Source organism: Macaca fascicularis, chromosome 3 (assembly GCF_037993035.2).
Source record: "Macaca fascicularis isolate 582-1 chromosome 3, T2T-MFA8v1.1".
Classification (NCBI taxonomy): Eukaryota; Metazoa; Chordata; class Mammalia; order Primates; family Cercopithecidae; genus Macaca; species Macaca fascicularis.
This window is the reverse complement of record NC_088377.1, coordinates 88,631,502-88,647,406: the sequence shown is the minus strand read 5'-3', so window position 1 is coordinate 88,647,406 and position 15,905 is coordinate 88,631,502. Positions and strand designations below refer to the sequence as shown.

The window sequence follows — 15,905 nt, the reverse complement described above, 5'->3', positions numbered from 1 at the left end:
AAGCCCAAGTCCCAGAAGCGCTCTCCCCGTCGCCTTCAGCTGCCCCCTTCTGCCGGGGATCCACTCACTCTCACACATTACAGCCTACCACCGCTCGCGGGACTTCACAGAGAAAATGCAAAATTCTCTTGGCCTTTCCCACATCCTTTTATAAAAAGAGTGCACTCGTATGACTTGAATAACTGATCCTATGGGAAAAGACTCTCTAAAATATATTGGCAAATTATTTTTCTCTGTCATGTGGTAGTTTTTTCAGCTTGCCCCAAGCCTGTCCCGACCAGTGCATTCATAGACAGCCTCCTTGACTGCTTCTTGTTCCCTCAAAGGAACAGTGCAGATAAAATCATCATGGATTTTAGTGTGCACAGAAAAAGAAAAATGTGAATTTTTTAACAATGCCTTTCTAAGGCTTAAAAAAATTCTTCCCCCTCCCCTTTTTTCATTTTCTGTCTTATTGCTTTTATCTTGCAGAAGAATCTTTAAGGGGTCCATCTGTTAAAGCGTTCCTTCCCTCTCGGTTTCTTTCCCACACATAAGCCCTCTTGGTTTCTGAAGATACACTCAGCTTATATCTGACACCTAGTGTGTTCATAGCATTATAGTCAAGCAATGCAGTTTAGGTGGAAAGAGTTAATAAATATCATTACTACAAGCATAAGATCTGAGTGCAAGGGGAAGAGGGCAAGAAAATTGTGACACTAAGTTAAAATTACAGTTTTCACAGGTTAACAATGCTCTCTGAATTGTATATACTGTCTCCTTTTCCAAAACAACTATTTGTAAGACTTTTTCTGTTACAAGTAACCTAACACCTTTGGGGTTTCAGCTCCAGAAACATCAATTACTCCACCATTATTGTTGAAACTTTGTCAACATTGCCTAAAAAGCCTCATATTTTTTACGGGGATGGTGAAAGAGAATGGGGGAGGCAGGGGACATTTGTGTTATAATGGTTTTATAAAACATCTTTGTACTATAATACTTAACATCATCCACCTATTTGGAGTCACATATACAGTATCCAAAACATTTTGTAGTCCAATTAAGTTTTACAAGAAAGTCTGAAATACAACCAAAAGTTTAATGACTCTAAACAACTCAAGAGTCCTAATAGCAGCATTTAGATAACTGCAAGTTATCAATATTTGGATTCTCTCTGCATCTGAGTACGTGTGTGTTCCCTGAATTTACTGTTTGCGAATGTAACTCTTAAAAATAGCTTTCTCTTTGGCATATGTACTTGTATATATGTGCTGAGTGGGTTGTATAAACATATAATCTATTTGCATGCTCTAGGACTATTAAAAGCTATATTAACCTGCCTGAATAATATAAAAAGGTACACATCACAATGCACATTGGAAATGCCAATTAGTTGTAAAATTCCTCCTAGCTATCCTATCTTTGAATGTGTAAAGAGCTCAGAAGTAAGAGTTAAAAAGCATTACCTTTCTGGTCCCCACTCTTCCACCAGCCGGCTCTTGTATCATGTGGTAAGAGCTGTCTGAGCTCCTCTTCATGGTATTGGCACTGTGAAGTTTTATACTGTACTACTTATTTGTACACCACACATTGGTACCACTGAAACAGAGGAGGGCTGGGGCTTTGTTTGGGATTGGTTGGAATCAGCATGACATCAGCAGATGACTGGTTTTTCCAGTGTGAGACATTTCATAATTCATTATCTAATGGAAAGCCCTTCCTGGCTTCTGAGACACTACTGGGTGATGCACTGAGCCAGTGAAACCTCTGGCTAGGATTACTCTACCTTTTAGAAAAATATTGGAATCAAATAGATATGTCTCAATGAGTGTGTCCAACTTTCAACTTTTCTTTTACTACTCGCACACACGTCTCGTTATATTCAGGTTCAGTTTTATGTCTTTACATAAAACATCTGTTACTTCATGAAGTTGCTTCTATTTACAAAGTATTTTATTGTTTCTTTCAGGAAAGAAAATTGGTAGTGTTCTTTATATGGATTCTAATTTTGTTTTTTTTAAATAAGCTATTTCATTGAGGAAAAAATTGGGAAAATCTGTATAATCATATGATGATGGTCTCCCCCCACCGCAACCAACTTACACTATTATTTTACATCTTGAAATTGAATGCCTGCTTCATAAATCAAGAACTTTGGAAATAGTCATTCTCTTTAAGTGAACTTCATAAGTATCCTTCCCAGGTCTTTAGAATCCATCCTAACTAACCAAACACACACACACACACACACAACAACAACAACAACAACAACAACAAAAATCCTCATGCATCATTCTTTTTTTACCAGAACTTCAACTCCTATAATTTCTAAATTGTTACAAATATAACAGGAGATTAATGAAAAGAAGTGAACACTCCTTGAAACAGGGGTAAAGCTGGTCAGGCTTTTTGGGGGCGGGGAGAGGTGTTGGCAAGTCTGGTAAATAACACAGGAGGAAGAAGTCCTCTGACAAGAATGGTGAAGGGTTGTTTGAAGGAGTATAGTTGAAGCATAAGCCCAGTTCTCATGACAAGTTGGATAAAATGTGCAAAATTGGGAGCTAATGAGAGCCATATGACCAGATATGTTGTTTTGTATGCAGGATTTAACATGCATAAAATAAACTTTTCACTGTGCCCGCAAGCAAAATATAGAGGCTCTGGCCTCCTGATGTGTGGCTTAAGCAGGTTCCATTAGGACACCAGAAGTTTTCTGTGTAAGAGGGTCTCTCTTGGCTAGATACAGAGAAAGTGTGGGTGCTGAGCTGCATGGGGGTGGGGGGAAGGAGTATTCTAAGAACTGCATATGCAGAAATGAAGTAGGAAAAAAATCATTAAGTTGTAGAGCAAGAGAGTGAATCTGAGTGGCAAAGACAGAAATAGGATTAATGATGGTGAACTCCAAACCTGCCCCTCAGTTTAGCACTAGGTGAACAGAAACCCTTTATAAGAAAGGAACTTCTCCACCCTTCATGCTGAGAATTAGTGGAGTCAATGACCTTCAGGGCATCTAAACTCACCTCTGCCCCGCACATGAACCCTAGTGTCCTGATAACATCCCCTCCCCCCCCCCACACAAAGTTGTGTGTGTGTGTGTGTGTGTGTGTGTGTGTGTGTGTGTGTAGGTGATGGGGGCGGTGGTGCACAAAACAAACCCAGATCAGATCCCAGTTCCTCTGCTCACTCACCGTGTAAACTCAGGCCTCAGTGTTCCCATCTATAAAATGGGATCCATAATATGAACCTGTGGGGGTCAAGGGCAGCCGTCAGATAATAATAAGTGATACTATTTCTGAGAAGCCTGGTGGCTCTTCTTAAACACGGGTGTCACAGAAATCTGCAGCACTCTGACCAGAGGAGCCACAACACAAGTGTGACTCTGAAACTCCGCTGGCCATCTGATGCCACCGAGTGCCCACCTGCCAGACCAGCCTACCAGCCGCGCTGCAACCCCCCTGCAACCACCTGCACCACAGTGGCAATGCCTCCTCGCTCGGTGCAAATCAAGGTGGGGGTGGTGGAGGAAGCAGGCAGGTTAAAATAGCTTCTGTGGAATATTCTAGACTGGGAATCAGCTTTTCCCTGCGGAACTCAAGGGCCCGGGGCACAAGCTGGTCAGCCCAGTCCTGACCAGAATCTCCTTCTCCTTCCTTGGTTTGGTTTCTCTTTCACTTCCCCCTCCCCCGGAGCTTCCCCGCACCCCAGGCCCTTCGGGTCCCGGCTTCTCGGCCCTGCTACTGTACCTTGAGCAGCACCTGCTGGCAGCTTCCAGGGATCACGCCGGAACGCGGCCGCTGCTCGAGCCCAGCTCGCGGGATGCCTGGAGCCAGGGCCAAGCCGGTCTAAGCGGCAGCCTCTATTTTTACCCTGAGCACCAGCAAGGGCAACTTCTTTTAAGAGCAGCTCTTGATTTTTTCCCCCCTTTTGGCAGCTAAAGAATTCAGGGAGGGGAAAAAAAAATCACTGTTCAGTGAGTGCAGCTGGGAATCTCTGAACCCAGCCCTCACTGCCAGGGACTGAAACCACAGCAAATGTCAGGGAGCGGGACCTGCGGAGGGGCCGACTGGCTCCCCGCGGACAGAGGCGAGCAGGGAGCGCTCGCGCACCAGCTAACTGCCCCCTTCTGAGTGCAGAGCGCGGTCCTCCAGCGACTGCACTAGCAAAGTGGCCCGCTGCCACCGCGTTATTCACCTAGTGGAGGCGGCCTGATTTACTGGCGACTTCACAAACCCAACTCCACGCTGGAGCATTTGCATGGCTCTGTTCTCGCCTCGAGGAGCAGCCACTAGCGAACCCGGTGGAGCAGCTTGCTGCGAGAAGGAGCCGGGAGGGAAACTGTGGTACCTTATTTTACTGTAATTGCAAAAGGAACGATGTGCCAGAGATTTATATTTAGAAGTTGTATGTTTCTACTTTTATGTAAATGGAGCAATTAGGGCCTGTCTTGCTGCTGCTAACTCCAATGCGTGTGCATTGCTGGGGAGCTGGTGTTTTCAATCACAATTAGTGAGCTGGTCAAAAAACAAAGTTCGTTTAAGGATAAGAGCTCAATTGTGCGAATGGGGGAGAGGCCAGCGTTCGTGTGCCGGCCTGTGGCTTGCGGTGACACCTAGCTTAGGGCCATGGCCAACCCTATAGTGGTGTTTACCTGTGGCAGCAGCTGTCCCTGTTCAAAGTTGGCATAGATGAGGAAGCAAGAATGTTCACTTTTCTTCTCAAGCAAACCGTCTGTCCTTCAGCTTTCATCCACGCTATTAATTGGTGTCTTTCCTCACTACTCCTTGAGCAAGGAGACAGGCCCAGAAAAGCGGAGCGGGGGGGTGGGTGGGGACATTTTTCAGGGCTCTATTATTTTAGCTGCTGCTCACGGATTGCTGTTATTCAGTCAAAAATATAAGCCAGGAGACGTGAACACCCCAAGCAGGTGACTGGGATGTTGTTCTCTGATTCAACTGAAATGACACAAGGCTGGGGGTTCAGAGGCATGGACAAGAGTGCTGACGAGTCCGGGTGTTTTCGTTCCTTCCTATGAAAAAATCTGTTTCCAAAAACGCATGATTTCTGGTTCATCCCGTCTGGGAAACCAAACATAAAACGTGACTATGGAGAGAAATCAAAAGGTGTTCCCAGCAGCTAATGTGTTATTCTGGGGCTCAGGCCGGAAAACCTGGCCTTCTTGGTGAGGGGTGACTCCCTCAAGAGGCAGCTCAGAATCCAGAGAATGTGGTCAGGATCCAGAGTACTATCTGCTGCAGGGAGACTGCCAGAGTCTGTGATGAAGAAGGGTCTCATCAAATGGTTGACATTGAACATGGGATTGGCAAACACGGCCTGTTTCCTGGACAGCCACAGCCTGTACATAACTTGGGCTGAATGTTAGGTAGAAAGAGTTGGGACAAAGGAGAAGCAGTGTTTCACATTCAAAATTGAACTGGGAAGCTGTTTTGCTTTCAAGTTAAGTCAATGAATGAATAGCTCTAAACAGAGAGAGAGAGGGAAACATTAAAAAGTCCCCTGAAATTCATTGAGAACAACAGGGTCAGAAATGGTTAATCTGAAACTTGACTCCTAAGCTTCACATTTCTTTCAGAACCACTGGAATATCCCACAAGGCCTTCTGCTTCGTGGGATATTCCACAAAAACAGTGGGATACTCTGTTTTTAGAGTATTTGGAAATGCTGTTTTCTGAAGCAAGGGAACCCAGATACTAGAACTAAAACAACTGCGGAAAAGAGAAGAAGGAAAAAAACCCAGTAAGTAACCTATTACTCTTCATTCTACAGCAGTGGTTCTCAACTGGGGCGATTTTGCTCCCTGGGGGACATCTGGCCATGTTTGAAGACATTTTGGTTGTTACAGCTGGGAGGGAGGTTCCACTGATCATTAGTGGGTAGGGGCCAGGGATGCTGCTGAATATCCTACCATGCACAGGACAGCCCCCAACAACAAGAAATTATCTGGCCTACAGTGTTAATTGTTCTGCAGTTGAGATACCCTGATTTCATGTTATAATTGTAAAGTTCACTCAACCTTCTCCCTATCCATCTCCAAGAGGCCTTGGGAACCAAGAAAAACATTGCAACTCTACAAAATACTAATAATTCAAGTGATTCTGCTGCCTCTTGCATCTTATGTTCTCTGATTACTGGAGACTACAGCTACAATGCTCCTCTTGGGCAACATTGTTGCTCCAACCAACTTTCATGTATGGCCTCAATACATTTTCCTGCTGGCTTTTTGTTCTAAACCAAAGCAGAATCTTGGTGGCCAGCAACAAAATGAGATGGGCTGGCCTACACCCAAGTTGTTAGGAGACAAGAGACTCATGCAAAAGAATAAATGAATAAAGGATTGAGTTGTTCATTTTAGCAATTCAGTATCAGATAAATCCATGCAAGAGAGAATTCCCTGAAGTAAAATTCACAAAAGTAAGATTACCCTGCCTTTCTCCTAGAGCAAACGAATATGTTGTAGCTTGATTTTATTTGTTTAATACCTTAGGGGAATGACATACAATCAATATCCAAAGAGATAAAACAGTGTTTTGCTAAATCCTAATGGCTGTTGCAAGCAACATTATATTCTCCAAACTTCCTTTGTAAAAGGAAGTGGTGTGGCTGTTGAAGGAAGGCCATGCCCTTCCAGCCCTTCCAGGTGTTGCTCTCCTGTGAGGACTGGGGAAACTATTGTGAAGGATTCCACCTCATGGAAAATCGTAAGAGTAATCAACAAGTATTGGTGAAATGCACAAAAAGGAAGTTGCCTGGATGAAACTAGCTTAGAACTGAAATCCTGTTGTCCAGACAGTGAGGGCTTACTTCCCTGGTTCATCACTTACCTCCTGAGTGACTTGGGTCCTCCAGAAAGGAAAGGGTAGGTCAGAGATCATTTTAAGATGAAGGGAGCTATGAGGGGAATGTCTTAGACACTCTGACGCCGTGTCATCTCTTCCAACTTGTGAATCACCGTCTCCTCAGGTAAATGGTCATTTTGGAACCAAAGGCCTCAATCAACTTTCAAATGATTCAGAAATGCCTGGAGTTCTTCCCAAGAAGTAACCAAGTGGTACATGTAAAAAAATTCAATATTGAGAGAAATACTCTTTTACAACCACTATAGAAAAACATATATTGAAGAAAACCCAGACTAACTCAACCTGAAGAAATATGCCCTCAACATTCTTCCTGACCAATATATATTTCAAAATTGTTTATCATGACTCAGTTCTAACCCAATCAGGAAACATCTGCTTCAACAATTTATCTTCCTATTGCCCCAGAAGATTGTTGAAAAATACTCCCCAAGGAACACGGAACAGATTGTTGTAATCATTTTTCTCACCTGGATTCCCTTGGGTAATAAGTTCCATTGCTGACTTGAAGACATGGTGGTTTAGCACGTAGATTCCATTGGACTGATAAGAGGGCAGCAATCTTGCTTTGCATCCAGTTTTGCCTGTCCACAAAGATCCCCCCACAGCCTGTTCCCAAATCACTGCTTGGAGGGAAAAAAGCCCCACAGAAAAGCCTGGGGGCAGTCCTGTGTGAATTTTTTTTTAAATCAGTGAATTGCTGCCTCCCTCGTGTCCTAATAGAGTCCAAAGGTTCTGCCCTCTGTGGGAGCAGCTCCAAGGCATGGTCTGAGTGCCGCTGTTCACGAGTCCTGCGGGCTCGCGTGGACACTGGCAGCAGCTCAGCTAGGTGAGCAAATATTTCCAGGTGGCCCACTCTAATTTTAGGAAGGTCAAGTTCGCAAAGGTGAAATAGTAAGTAGGACTTCTGTCACTTTATCAGATTGGAAAAGCAAACTGTAATTAAGCACAATATTCTTAGAGTTTAAAATGGAATCACTGAATTCTACAACCAGCTTTAAACTCTCAAAAAATAACTTATGGCTACAATCCCTCTTCTACTCATTGAGTTCCTCTTAAAAGATGGAAGAGTGTAATGAATGAGGGAGGAGCCTCTATAGTAGAAGGAAAAAAACACTCCAGAAACCTCTCTCCCAAAGGCCAGGGTTCATTTGTGATCCCTTAATGAAACAGGGGCAGAAAGCCAACAAGGTAATTTTGGCCAACTCCAACATCACTTAACTATGAGCTGAGAATAATTAAAATGGTGCTCCCTGTAGAAAAGAGTTCACCCAATAAGTTTCCCAAATTTCAAGGAGCTTTTGTTTTATTAGATGCTGTTAGCTTCATGTTAGTCACAGGAAAAAAAAATGCCCACATACACACGCACAACTAAATGTAGTCAGTTTGCTCAGCTGCTGCTGACGTCACTGCTGCCCACTAGGAGTGAGTTACTGTCATAACCCCTCTTTTATTAATCATAGGCTGGAGGAAGCACAAAGTGGGTGACATCATTAGGCAAAGGACCGGCTAACTCATGCTCCAATTTACTCAGCTTTATTATAACATTTCTCGAGTGTCATATGAAAGTGATTACCATTTCACACTTTCCCCATCTGAGCAATCATCCCTAACCTTCAATTCGAATTCCCAGAGAGAAGCTTAGCTTTTCAGATGGAGGTGCATAAAGGCCAAATCTCACCAAGGGTCCTTGTCCCAAGAAGAAATGTCCTCCTCAGAACGCCTTCTTCCTGGGCTTGAAACAGAGGCAGTTTCTAGAACTGTAGGAAACTAAATAATTCTCCATTGTCTCTGGCCCTGGCAGTGGCCTCTGACTGGGGAAGACCCTGATGGTCCAGACGGGTGCAGCAAGTATGGCCTCCCGGTGACCAAGGGCACAGGCACCTCAGTGCTCTGAAGTATGAAAAATACCATTTGAAGATGAGGTAAAAGGTAGTGGTTGAATGTATGGGTCCTACAGTCAGACTGCCTGGGTTCAAATTTAGGATTCACCATTTTCAAACTGCTGGGCAAATGACTTGGTTCCCCGATTAGTATAATAAATATGGATAAGAATAGCACCCCCTTCGTAGATAGGATTGTTGTCAGGGATAGCTCAGTTAATTTTGTGAGCCACATAGAATGTGCTGGTACGTAGTCACCGTTGCTTACTGGTATTATTTCTCTTCCTTTTTAAAAAAAGCTTTATTGGCTGACCTGAACTCCCTGCATTCTACTTTGTAGAGCCTTGGAAAGATGGGCAAATGCTCTGTGACAAGCCACCAGGGCAGACTGGTACTGGGAAGACCCTACTATACATTTGGCTCTGTCCCTGGCTGGAAAGTTACAAGTCAGTCTACCTCTCTGTGGTCCAGTTTCCACACCTACTACTCTTTATCCCATGAGGAACTTCTGGAAACTAAAAAAGGTATGTAATCAAAACCAAAAGAAGACGTTGGTTCAAGGATCCTCAAGAGCTCAGCATTGTGTTTCTGTTGTTTCTTTTTGAACAGACAAAATTCTCAGAGTGTTCAGTAGCTACACACACACACACACACACACACACACACACCCCACACACACACAAAAGTAGCGTCTCCACAATGTTGCATGCATCAGGAAAAGCAAATGTTTTTACCACAGGCTGGGCTATGCTTCATCCTCTTAAATTAGCATCTTGAGGTCTTTGCAGAAGCCATTTTATAGATGCCTACACTCATCCCCTTACTTGCATTCTCATCCTGAGGGTATTTTAAGGAGTCAAAATAAAGTTTACTTAAGCGTGTGTGAGAGACAGAATGATAGACCAAAAGAGAAGGCTGGGGCTTTGTAATATTTAGATAATGATGAAACTGAAACGGCTGATGCAGAGTGCGGTAATTATATAGGATACTTTATTATTTGGGTTCACCTTTGCTCAGTAGTGAATTATAAGCACTCTACTAGGTGAGAGGTTTGGCTTCCAAAATGAACAGCTGGTGCAGGATGGAACTACTAGACCATGTCACATGGCAAATAAAATAATAATACATAGAAACTTCAGGATCTCCTAATTGGAAGCTTCCTTTAGACAACAAAAGATGCCAGGATATCTGCTGCCCCCTAACTGGTACCATGAAGAAGAGCACATAACTTTTTAAGAAGCAAACTCTGATTCAGATACAGTTAGTTGGCGGCTGAGTCAACCTCCTAAGTTATAGCTGTGAATTTGGCCATTTCCGCAAACCTGTTTGTTGAGATTAAGGCAAAGCTATTGGGTGGAGTCCTGTTCTGTTTCTGTCTTTTCCTGATGGAGAGGCACCCCTGATTTGCAGCAGCTACCCAGGTAGAACAGGTTGACCAAAGCGCACATCACCAACACAGACTGTTAATCACGTGACTAGATAAAACTCTCACGGTGTCATTCAAATTTCCATATCCTTCTTCTATGGAAATTTCTGAGAGACCCAGAAAAGAAGCGTAACCATGAGGGAAAGTGAATCCTGCAGACTTGAATATTCCAGACTTACCAGGTGATCCAGCTGTCCATCAGTGGGAAGAGGCTGAGGCGCCCCCTTCTGGTGCATCTGAATAGGAATAAACTCTGGGTAGAAAGAAATCCTGTAGCAACTGGGTACCTTCTCTGTGATTTGTCCACTTCCAATATCAAAATTGTTGCTTTTTAAATGACATCTATCCTAAGTTTAAAAAAAAAAACCATATTATTTGTATAAAATGTGGAAGACACAGAACAAAAAATGTAAATCACATATCATCCCTCCCAGAAATAATCATTATTAAAATTTCTGTGCGTGTGTAAAACAAAATTGCAATCCTACTGTAATATTGTCCTGTATACTGATATTTTTCACCTATCAATGTATGTTGAGCAGTTTCAATGGTCAAATTATTTCTTGAAAATATTAATGACTGGGGAGTAACCTTTCAAATAGGTGTGTCTTTATTTTTAAACCAGTCCACAATTATTGCATATTGAAGTCATTTCCCAAATTTTGTAAGTGTAAGTATTGCATCCATCCTTTTATGTGTTTAAATGCATCTCTTATTATTTCCTTGAGATGAGTTCCTAGAAGTCGAATCACTGGATCTAAAAATGTGGACATATTTGTGCTGGACGCCGTGGGTCACGCCTGTAATCCCAGCACTTTGGGAGACCAAAGCAGGTGGATCACGTGAGGTCAGGAATTCGAGACTAGCCTAGCCAACATAGTGAAACCCCATCTCTACTAAAATTACAAAAATTAGCCAGGTGTGGTGGCACACGCCTGTAATCCCAGCTGCTCAGGAGGCTGAGGCATGAGAATCACTTGAACCCAGGAGGCAGAGGTTGAAGTGAGCCGAGATGGCACCCCTGCACTCCAGTCTGGGTGACAGAGTAAGATTTCCTCTCAAAATAAATAAATAAATTAAATTAAAATTAAATAAGATAAATAAAAAATTAAAATGTAGACATATTTAAGATCTTTATATATATAACCAGCTGCCCTCCTGAAAGTTTTTGCCTGTTACATTCCAACCAATAGTGTAAGGGCATGACTCTTTCCCTGTGTTTTGGGATGGATGTTATTATCAAAGTTGTCTCCCACCCAGGCCAAATACGGTATATGCTTTGTTTTAATTTGAATTTTTAAATTATTATTTTAAATGGACATTTTGTTGTCCATTTGAACAACTTTCTTTTGAGTCACTGTTCATGTTCTTTGCCCATTGTTTCTTTTATTAATAAGAACCCTATTCTCATTCTTATATTTTAAATAAAATTTCATTGTATATATGTTTATATTATCTATAGTAAAGTATATTTTATTATTAATGAGAACTCTTTTTATATTAAGACTCCTACCCTACTGTCTGCTACATATTATTGTAATTTTTCCCCTGTTAGTTCCTGGCTCTTTAATTTTGTTTGTATTAATAGTGTTTCAGGCCAAAAGAGAGTTTACATTTTTATATGAACTCATCCAGGAATTGCTATCTTTTTGCTAAGGCTTCTCCATCAGGAAATCAAATTGATACTCACATATATTTTTCACTAAACATTTTTTGAAACTTTATTATTTAATCCAACATATCTGGAATATATTTTGGCATACAGAACAAGGAAGAGCTATGACATTTTAGAAATTTTTCCAAAGATTGAATGAGCACCATTTACGAACTTTTCACTTTGGAACGCCATTTTCATCACCTGTTGAATGTGTATAAATATGAACACTAATTTCATTCGATTGATCTGTAGTGTGTTGCTAAGCTTGTGATCCCGTTCCATTCATATCGTTTCCCAGTTTTAATGTTGTTCTTTTAACTCTAGTTCTGTCCTATCCCAGGTCTTTTTATGTATGTGACTCAAGTCCACAACCCAACAGTTATCTTGATTAAAATATAATTTCTTAATGCCAGGGCTTTATAACAACTGTAGATAATTCTAGGTTTTTCTCTACCTGTAGTTACTCAAAGTTTGTCATTTAATGGTAGCATATTATTGAACAGTGTGTTTGTTTGTTTGTTGAGACTGTGTCTCACTCTGTCACCCAGGCTGGAGTGAAGTGGTGCGATCTCGGCTCACTGCAACTTCCATCTCCTGGGTTCAAGCAATTCTCGTGCCTCAGCATCCTGAGTAGCTGGGACTATAGGTATGCACCACCACACCTGGCTAACTTTTTGTATTTTTAGTAGAGATGGATTTTCACCATTTTGCCTGGGCTGGTCTCGAACTCAGGCAATCCACCTGCCTTTGTTTCCTGAAGTGCTAGGATTACAGGCCTGAGCCACCGTGCCTGGCCTTAAACAGTGTTTTTAATTTAAAAAGCTTCTTCCTAATTCTAAAAATAATAGGTATTCATTTTTCAAATACAAACACCATCGAGGAAAAAAGAAAGGAAGGAAGAAAGAGAAAGAGGAGGGAGGTAAAGAGGAAACAAAGAAAGAGAGAGAAGGAGGAAGGGAAAAGAGGGAGGAGGGACAGAGGGCTCCTACAATTTAATCATCCAAAGAAAACCAGAAACAAAATTATGGTTTATGTCTTTCCAGAAATGGAAAGATCTTTCCTCATTTCAGGAACATTTTCTTCTATTGCATTTTTGACAAGTGTTTTTGTTTGTTTCTAAAATTTTCTTGAATGTGTAAATTGTTGATTTAAAGATTTAGTTTTTGAGCGTGCTCTTTAGCTTTCTTTGCTCTTTGTTTCGTTTCTTCTTGTTAGTTGAGGAATTTATGCATAAGCCCTATGTTGCTGTTTATTCTTTTTCTGTTAACTCATTTTTGAATGGGATAAGACAGCAGGTCTACTGTTTGCCCTAAAATAGCATAGATGTGTTCTCATCTATCCTCTTTTCTACTTCTCTCAACACCATCTACATCTTATCTAATGGTTGGGTGCTGATGGCCTCTAGGGCCTAAGACAAGAGCTGAGGTCATGGGTTGGAACTTTCTGTTGACCCTGCAGCCAGGTCCTGTCTTGCCAAGTTAGGAGCGTGTCCCTTCTGTTGGAGGAATATGCTTCAGGTCTCAACCTTTTCCATAGTTTTGGAATGGACTGGGTTAGAAAGATGTTGGAGTTTGCAGCCTTTTTCTTCTGTACTGATGCATGCGTTTAATTCTTCATCGTGTCTCAAGCTTACAGCTCTCACTCCTCATTTCCTTTTCTTACCTATGACAAAGCCTCTGTTCCTCCATCCTTAGATGTAAGCTTATGCCACCATTAACAAAACTTAGGGAGAGAAAACTAAAATCACCCATGCACTCCAGGCTTGGCAGATGCTTACACCTGACTCATTCTTTTGTTTTCGGGTCTTTCCCCCAACGGCTGCCATAGCTGTGTGTTGGCTGGCTGCTTCCCGGTCCCTAGTTGGACCCTGCTTCTCTGCAGTCCCTTGCATACAGACTCTCTCTGTGAGACACATTCTCCTCCTCTTGGGCAGGACCTAAAACAGCCTCAGGCCTGCCTTCCCTCCCATGCAGACCCTATTAGGTCCACAGGAAACTCATGTATTTCTAGCCCACTATTGATAGGAATGTGGTTTCTTAATAAACATAGCCCCTTCCTCTTTTTATCCTTTACTTTGTCTTAGACCAAATTACATTTATTCAGGCATGAGTTAGGCATCAGTGTACAGGGTCCCTCAACTGCAGAAGGTGCTGTTGAAGCCTATGTTAGTTATCTTCCCTGGAGTTGAGGAAGATTAATTAACCCTGCCCTGTTGAGAGAGCTGGGACTCACACACAACTGGCAGGTGCTTCTTCTGAAGGCGTCTCCCAAAATTCACCCTCCCCCCACCCCCTGCCTTGCTCTCCACTCTCTTAAACTTTTATATTCTCAACATCTCCCCAGAGTCTTAAAATAATGGAACCTGTTCTCAGATATCTACTTTAAAGATTCCTTTGCAGTGGTCTCTATCCCCTTCACTCTGGTATCTGATAGCTATCTGGTATTTTGGCTCCTGGGTTAGAATTTCAATTTTAAAACATTATACTAGTTTTAAAACACTAAATGTTCGTCTTCTATTATTGCTTGAGTGAGAAGCCTTTATTGATTTTGGGGCATCATCATTTTGGGATCTATTTCTTCTAGCAACCATTACCTTCAAGATAGAGAAGAGCAGAAGATGAGAAATTTAAAGGCAGAGGCTTGGGAACCTTCATATTTACGAGGTGAGTGGAGGAAGAGGAGCCTGTGAGGAGCTTTGAGGAGTCAGATGTGTAGGAGAAAAACATGTAGGGAACATTGTCAAGGAAGTCAAGAAAAGTGAGAGTTTGAAAATGTCAGATGACACGATGTGGTCAAGTAAGACACTGAAAGAAAGGCCCACTAGATCTGGCAATATTCTAATCAGTGGCAGTGCTAGCCTGAGCAGATCAGCTTTGTTACTTGGGGACAGATTTTAGTGGGAAGAGGAGGGGATGAGAAGACTAAGGAGATGTACTCTGTCAAACGCTGTGAAGAAGAAATTGAGTAATGACTAGAGAAGGAGACACTGAGGATTGAGAGAAAGCCCTTTCAAATTTTAAGATAGAGATTTAAGCTTCTCTTCTGAGAGAAGTGAGCTGCTAAAGGTAAATAACTTTACAATATGAGAGAAGACAGAGAAACAAATTTCCTCCTGAAGTAAGAAATGATGGATTGATTTCAAAATAGACACATGTTCACACCACTCCTTACCACCTCCATCACTGTCCCTCGGGCCAACCTGCCATTCTTATTGATCTAAATATACCACCACACCTGAATAATTGCAACAGCCTCCTAGCAAATCTCCCTATTCCCATCCTTGCCCCCGTAGACTATTGGGAATCCAACACTCAAAATGACCCTTTCAAAAATGCAAGGCAGATGAGGTCTCTCCTTTGCTCCTACCCTCCCGTGGCTTCTCCACTCACTCACTGTTGTGGCCAGAGAGAAGCTACGTGACCTGGCCACATCCCCGATCATGTCTTCTCTGTTTCTCCTTGGTCTCTGTCTTCTTCACATGTGATCCCCCTTGCTTTCCTTCCAACAGAATGAGCTTGTGCATGTCCCAAGCCTTTGTGCTTGACATCTTCTCTGCCAGGAATTTCATCATTTTCCATCAGACACCCTCGCAGCTCACTCCCTGACTTTCTTGTTATTTGTTTCCAGATCACTGAAGCCTTTTTGGACCACTCAATATAAAATAGCAACGGACTCCACCCTGGTACACCCTAACACCCAGCCTGTTTCATTTTTCTCTGTTATATTTATCACCATCTGAGGTATTTGTTTATTGTCTATGTGACAACACTAGAATGAGGGTAGAGACATTGTTTTGTTAACAGCTAAATCTTGGCACCTAAAACTGTGTCTGGCATATAGTACTTGCTTAGTAAATATTTTTTGGCTGATGAATTAATCCTAAGCATAGGTGGTAGGATTAGCCTTAAATTAAACAAGAAGAAAAAAATAAAGGATGGGCATAGAGAGAGATGATAATAACTGACAGAGAAGGGAATTAAGAGAATTTTCATCTCATTGATTTTGCAGCAAAAAAAAAAAGGTAAGCTCATCTGCTGAGAGAGATGTCAAAGCTGGTGGAGGTGGTGGAGTGGAAGGTTTGAAAA

General features: G+C 42.1%; 1 protein-coding gene and 2 long non-coding RNA genes across 5 annotated transcripts in view; 1 reads left to right on the top strand and 2 right to left on the bottom strand.

Annotated features, from left to right (window-relative positions):
• The window catches only part of INHBA (inhibin subunit beta A), a 16,830-nt gene extending 12,979 nt beyond the window's left edge, over nt 1–3,851 (bottom strand). Inside the window, exons 1-2 of one of the 3 annotated variants that reach the window (XM_045389045.3) lie at nt 3,726–3,851; nt 3,171–3,226 (exon numbers count right to left, since the gene is read on the bottom strand). In XM_045389045.3, coding sequence (XP_045244980.2) covers nt 3,171–3,199 — 29 coding nt within the window. In that variant the 5' untranslated portion in view covers nt 3,200–3,226; nt 3,726–3,851. Of the gene's footprint in view, nt 1–1,448; nt 1,553–3,170; nt 3,227–3,725 lie in introns of those variants that run through there. The other 2 variants (XM_065542086.2, XM_015447506.4) reach the window with 2 other exon arrangements.
• Nucleotides 1–15,905, top strand: part of LOC102114831 (uncharacterized) — a 23,558-nt gene extending 7,653 nt beyond the window's left edge. Inside the window, exons 2-5 of the long non-coding RNA XR_010585690.2 lie at nt 9,078–9,261; nt 12,369–12,466; nt 14,404–14,483; nt 15,448–15,905. This is a non-coding gene — a long non-coding RNA (uncharacterized lncRNA). The remainder of the gene's footprint in view (nt 1–9,077; nt 9,262–12,368; nt 12,467–14,403; nt 14,484–15,447) is intronic.
• Nucleotides 6,459–7,512, bottom strand: LOC141410011 (uncharacterized). Its single transcript, XR_012433212.1, has 2 exons — nt 7,325–7,512; nt 6,459–7,026 (listed from the first exon to the last, which is right to left on the bottom strand). It is a non-coding gene; the product is annotated as an uncharacterized lncRNA (long non-coding RNA).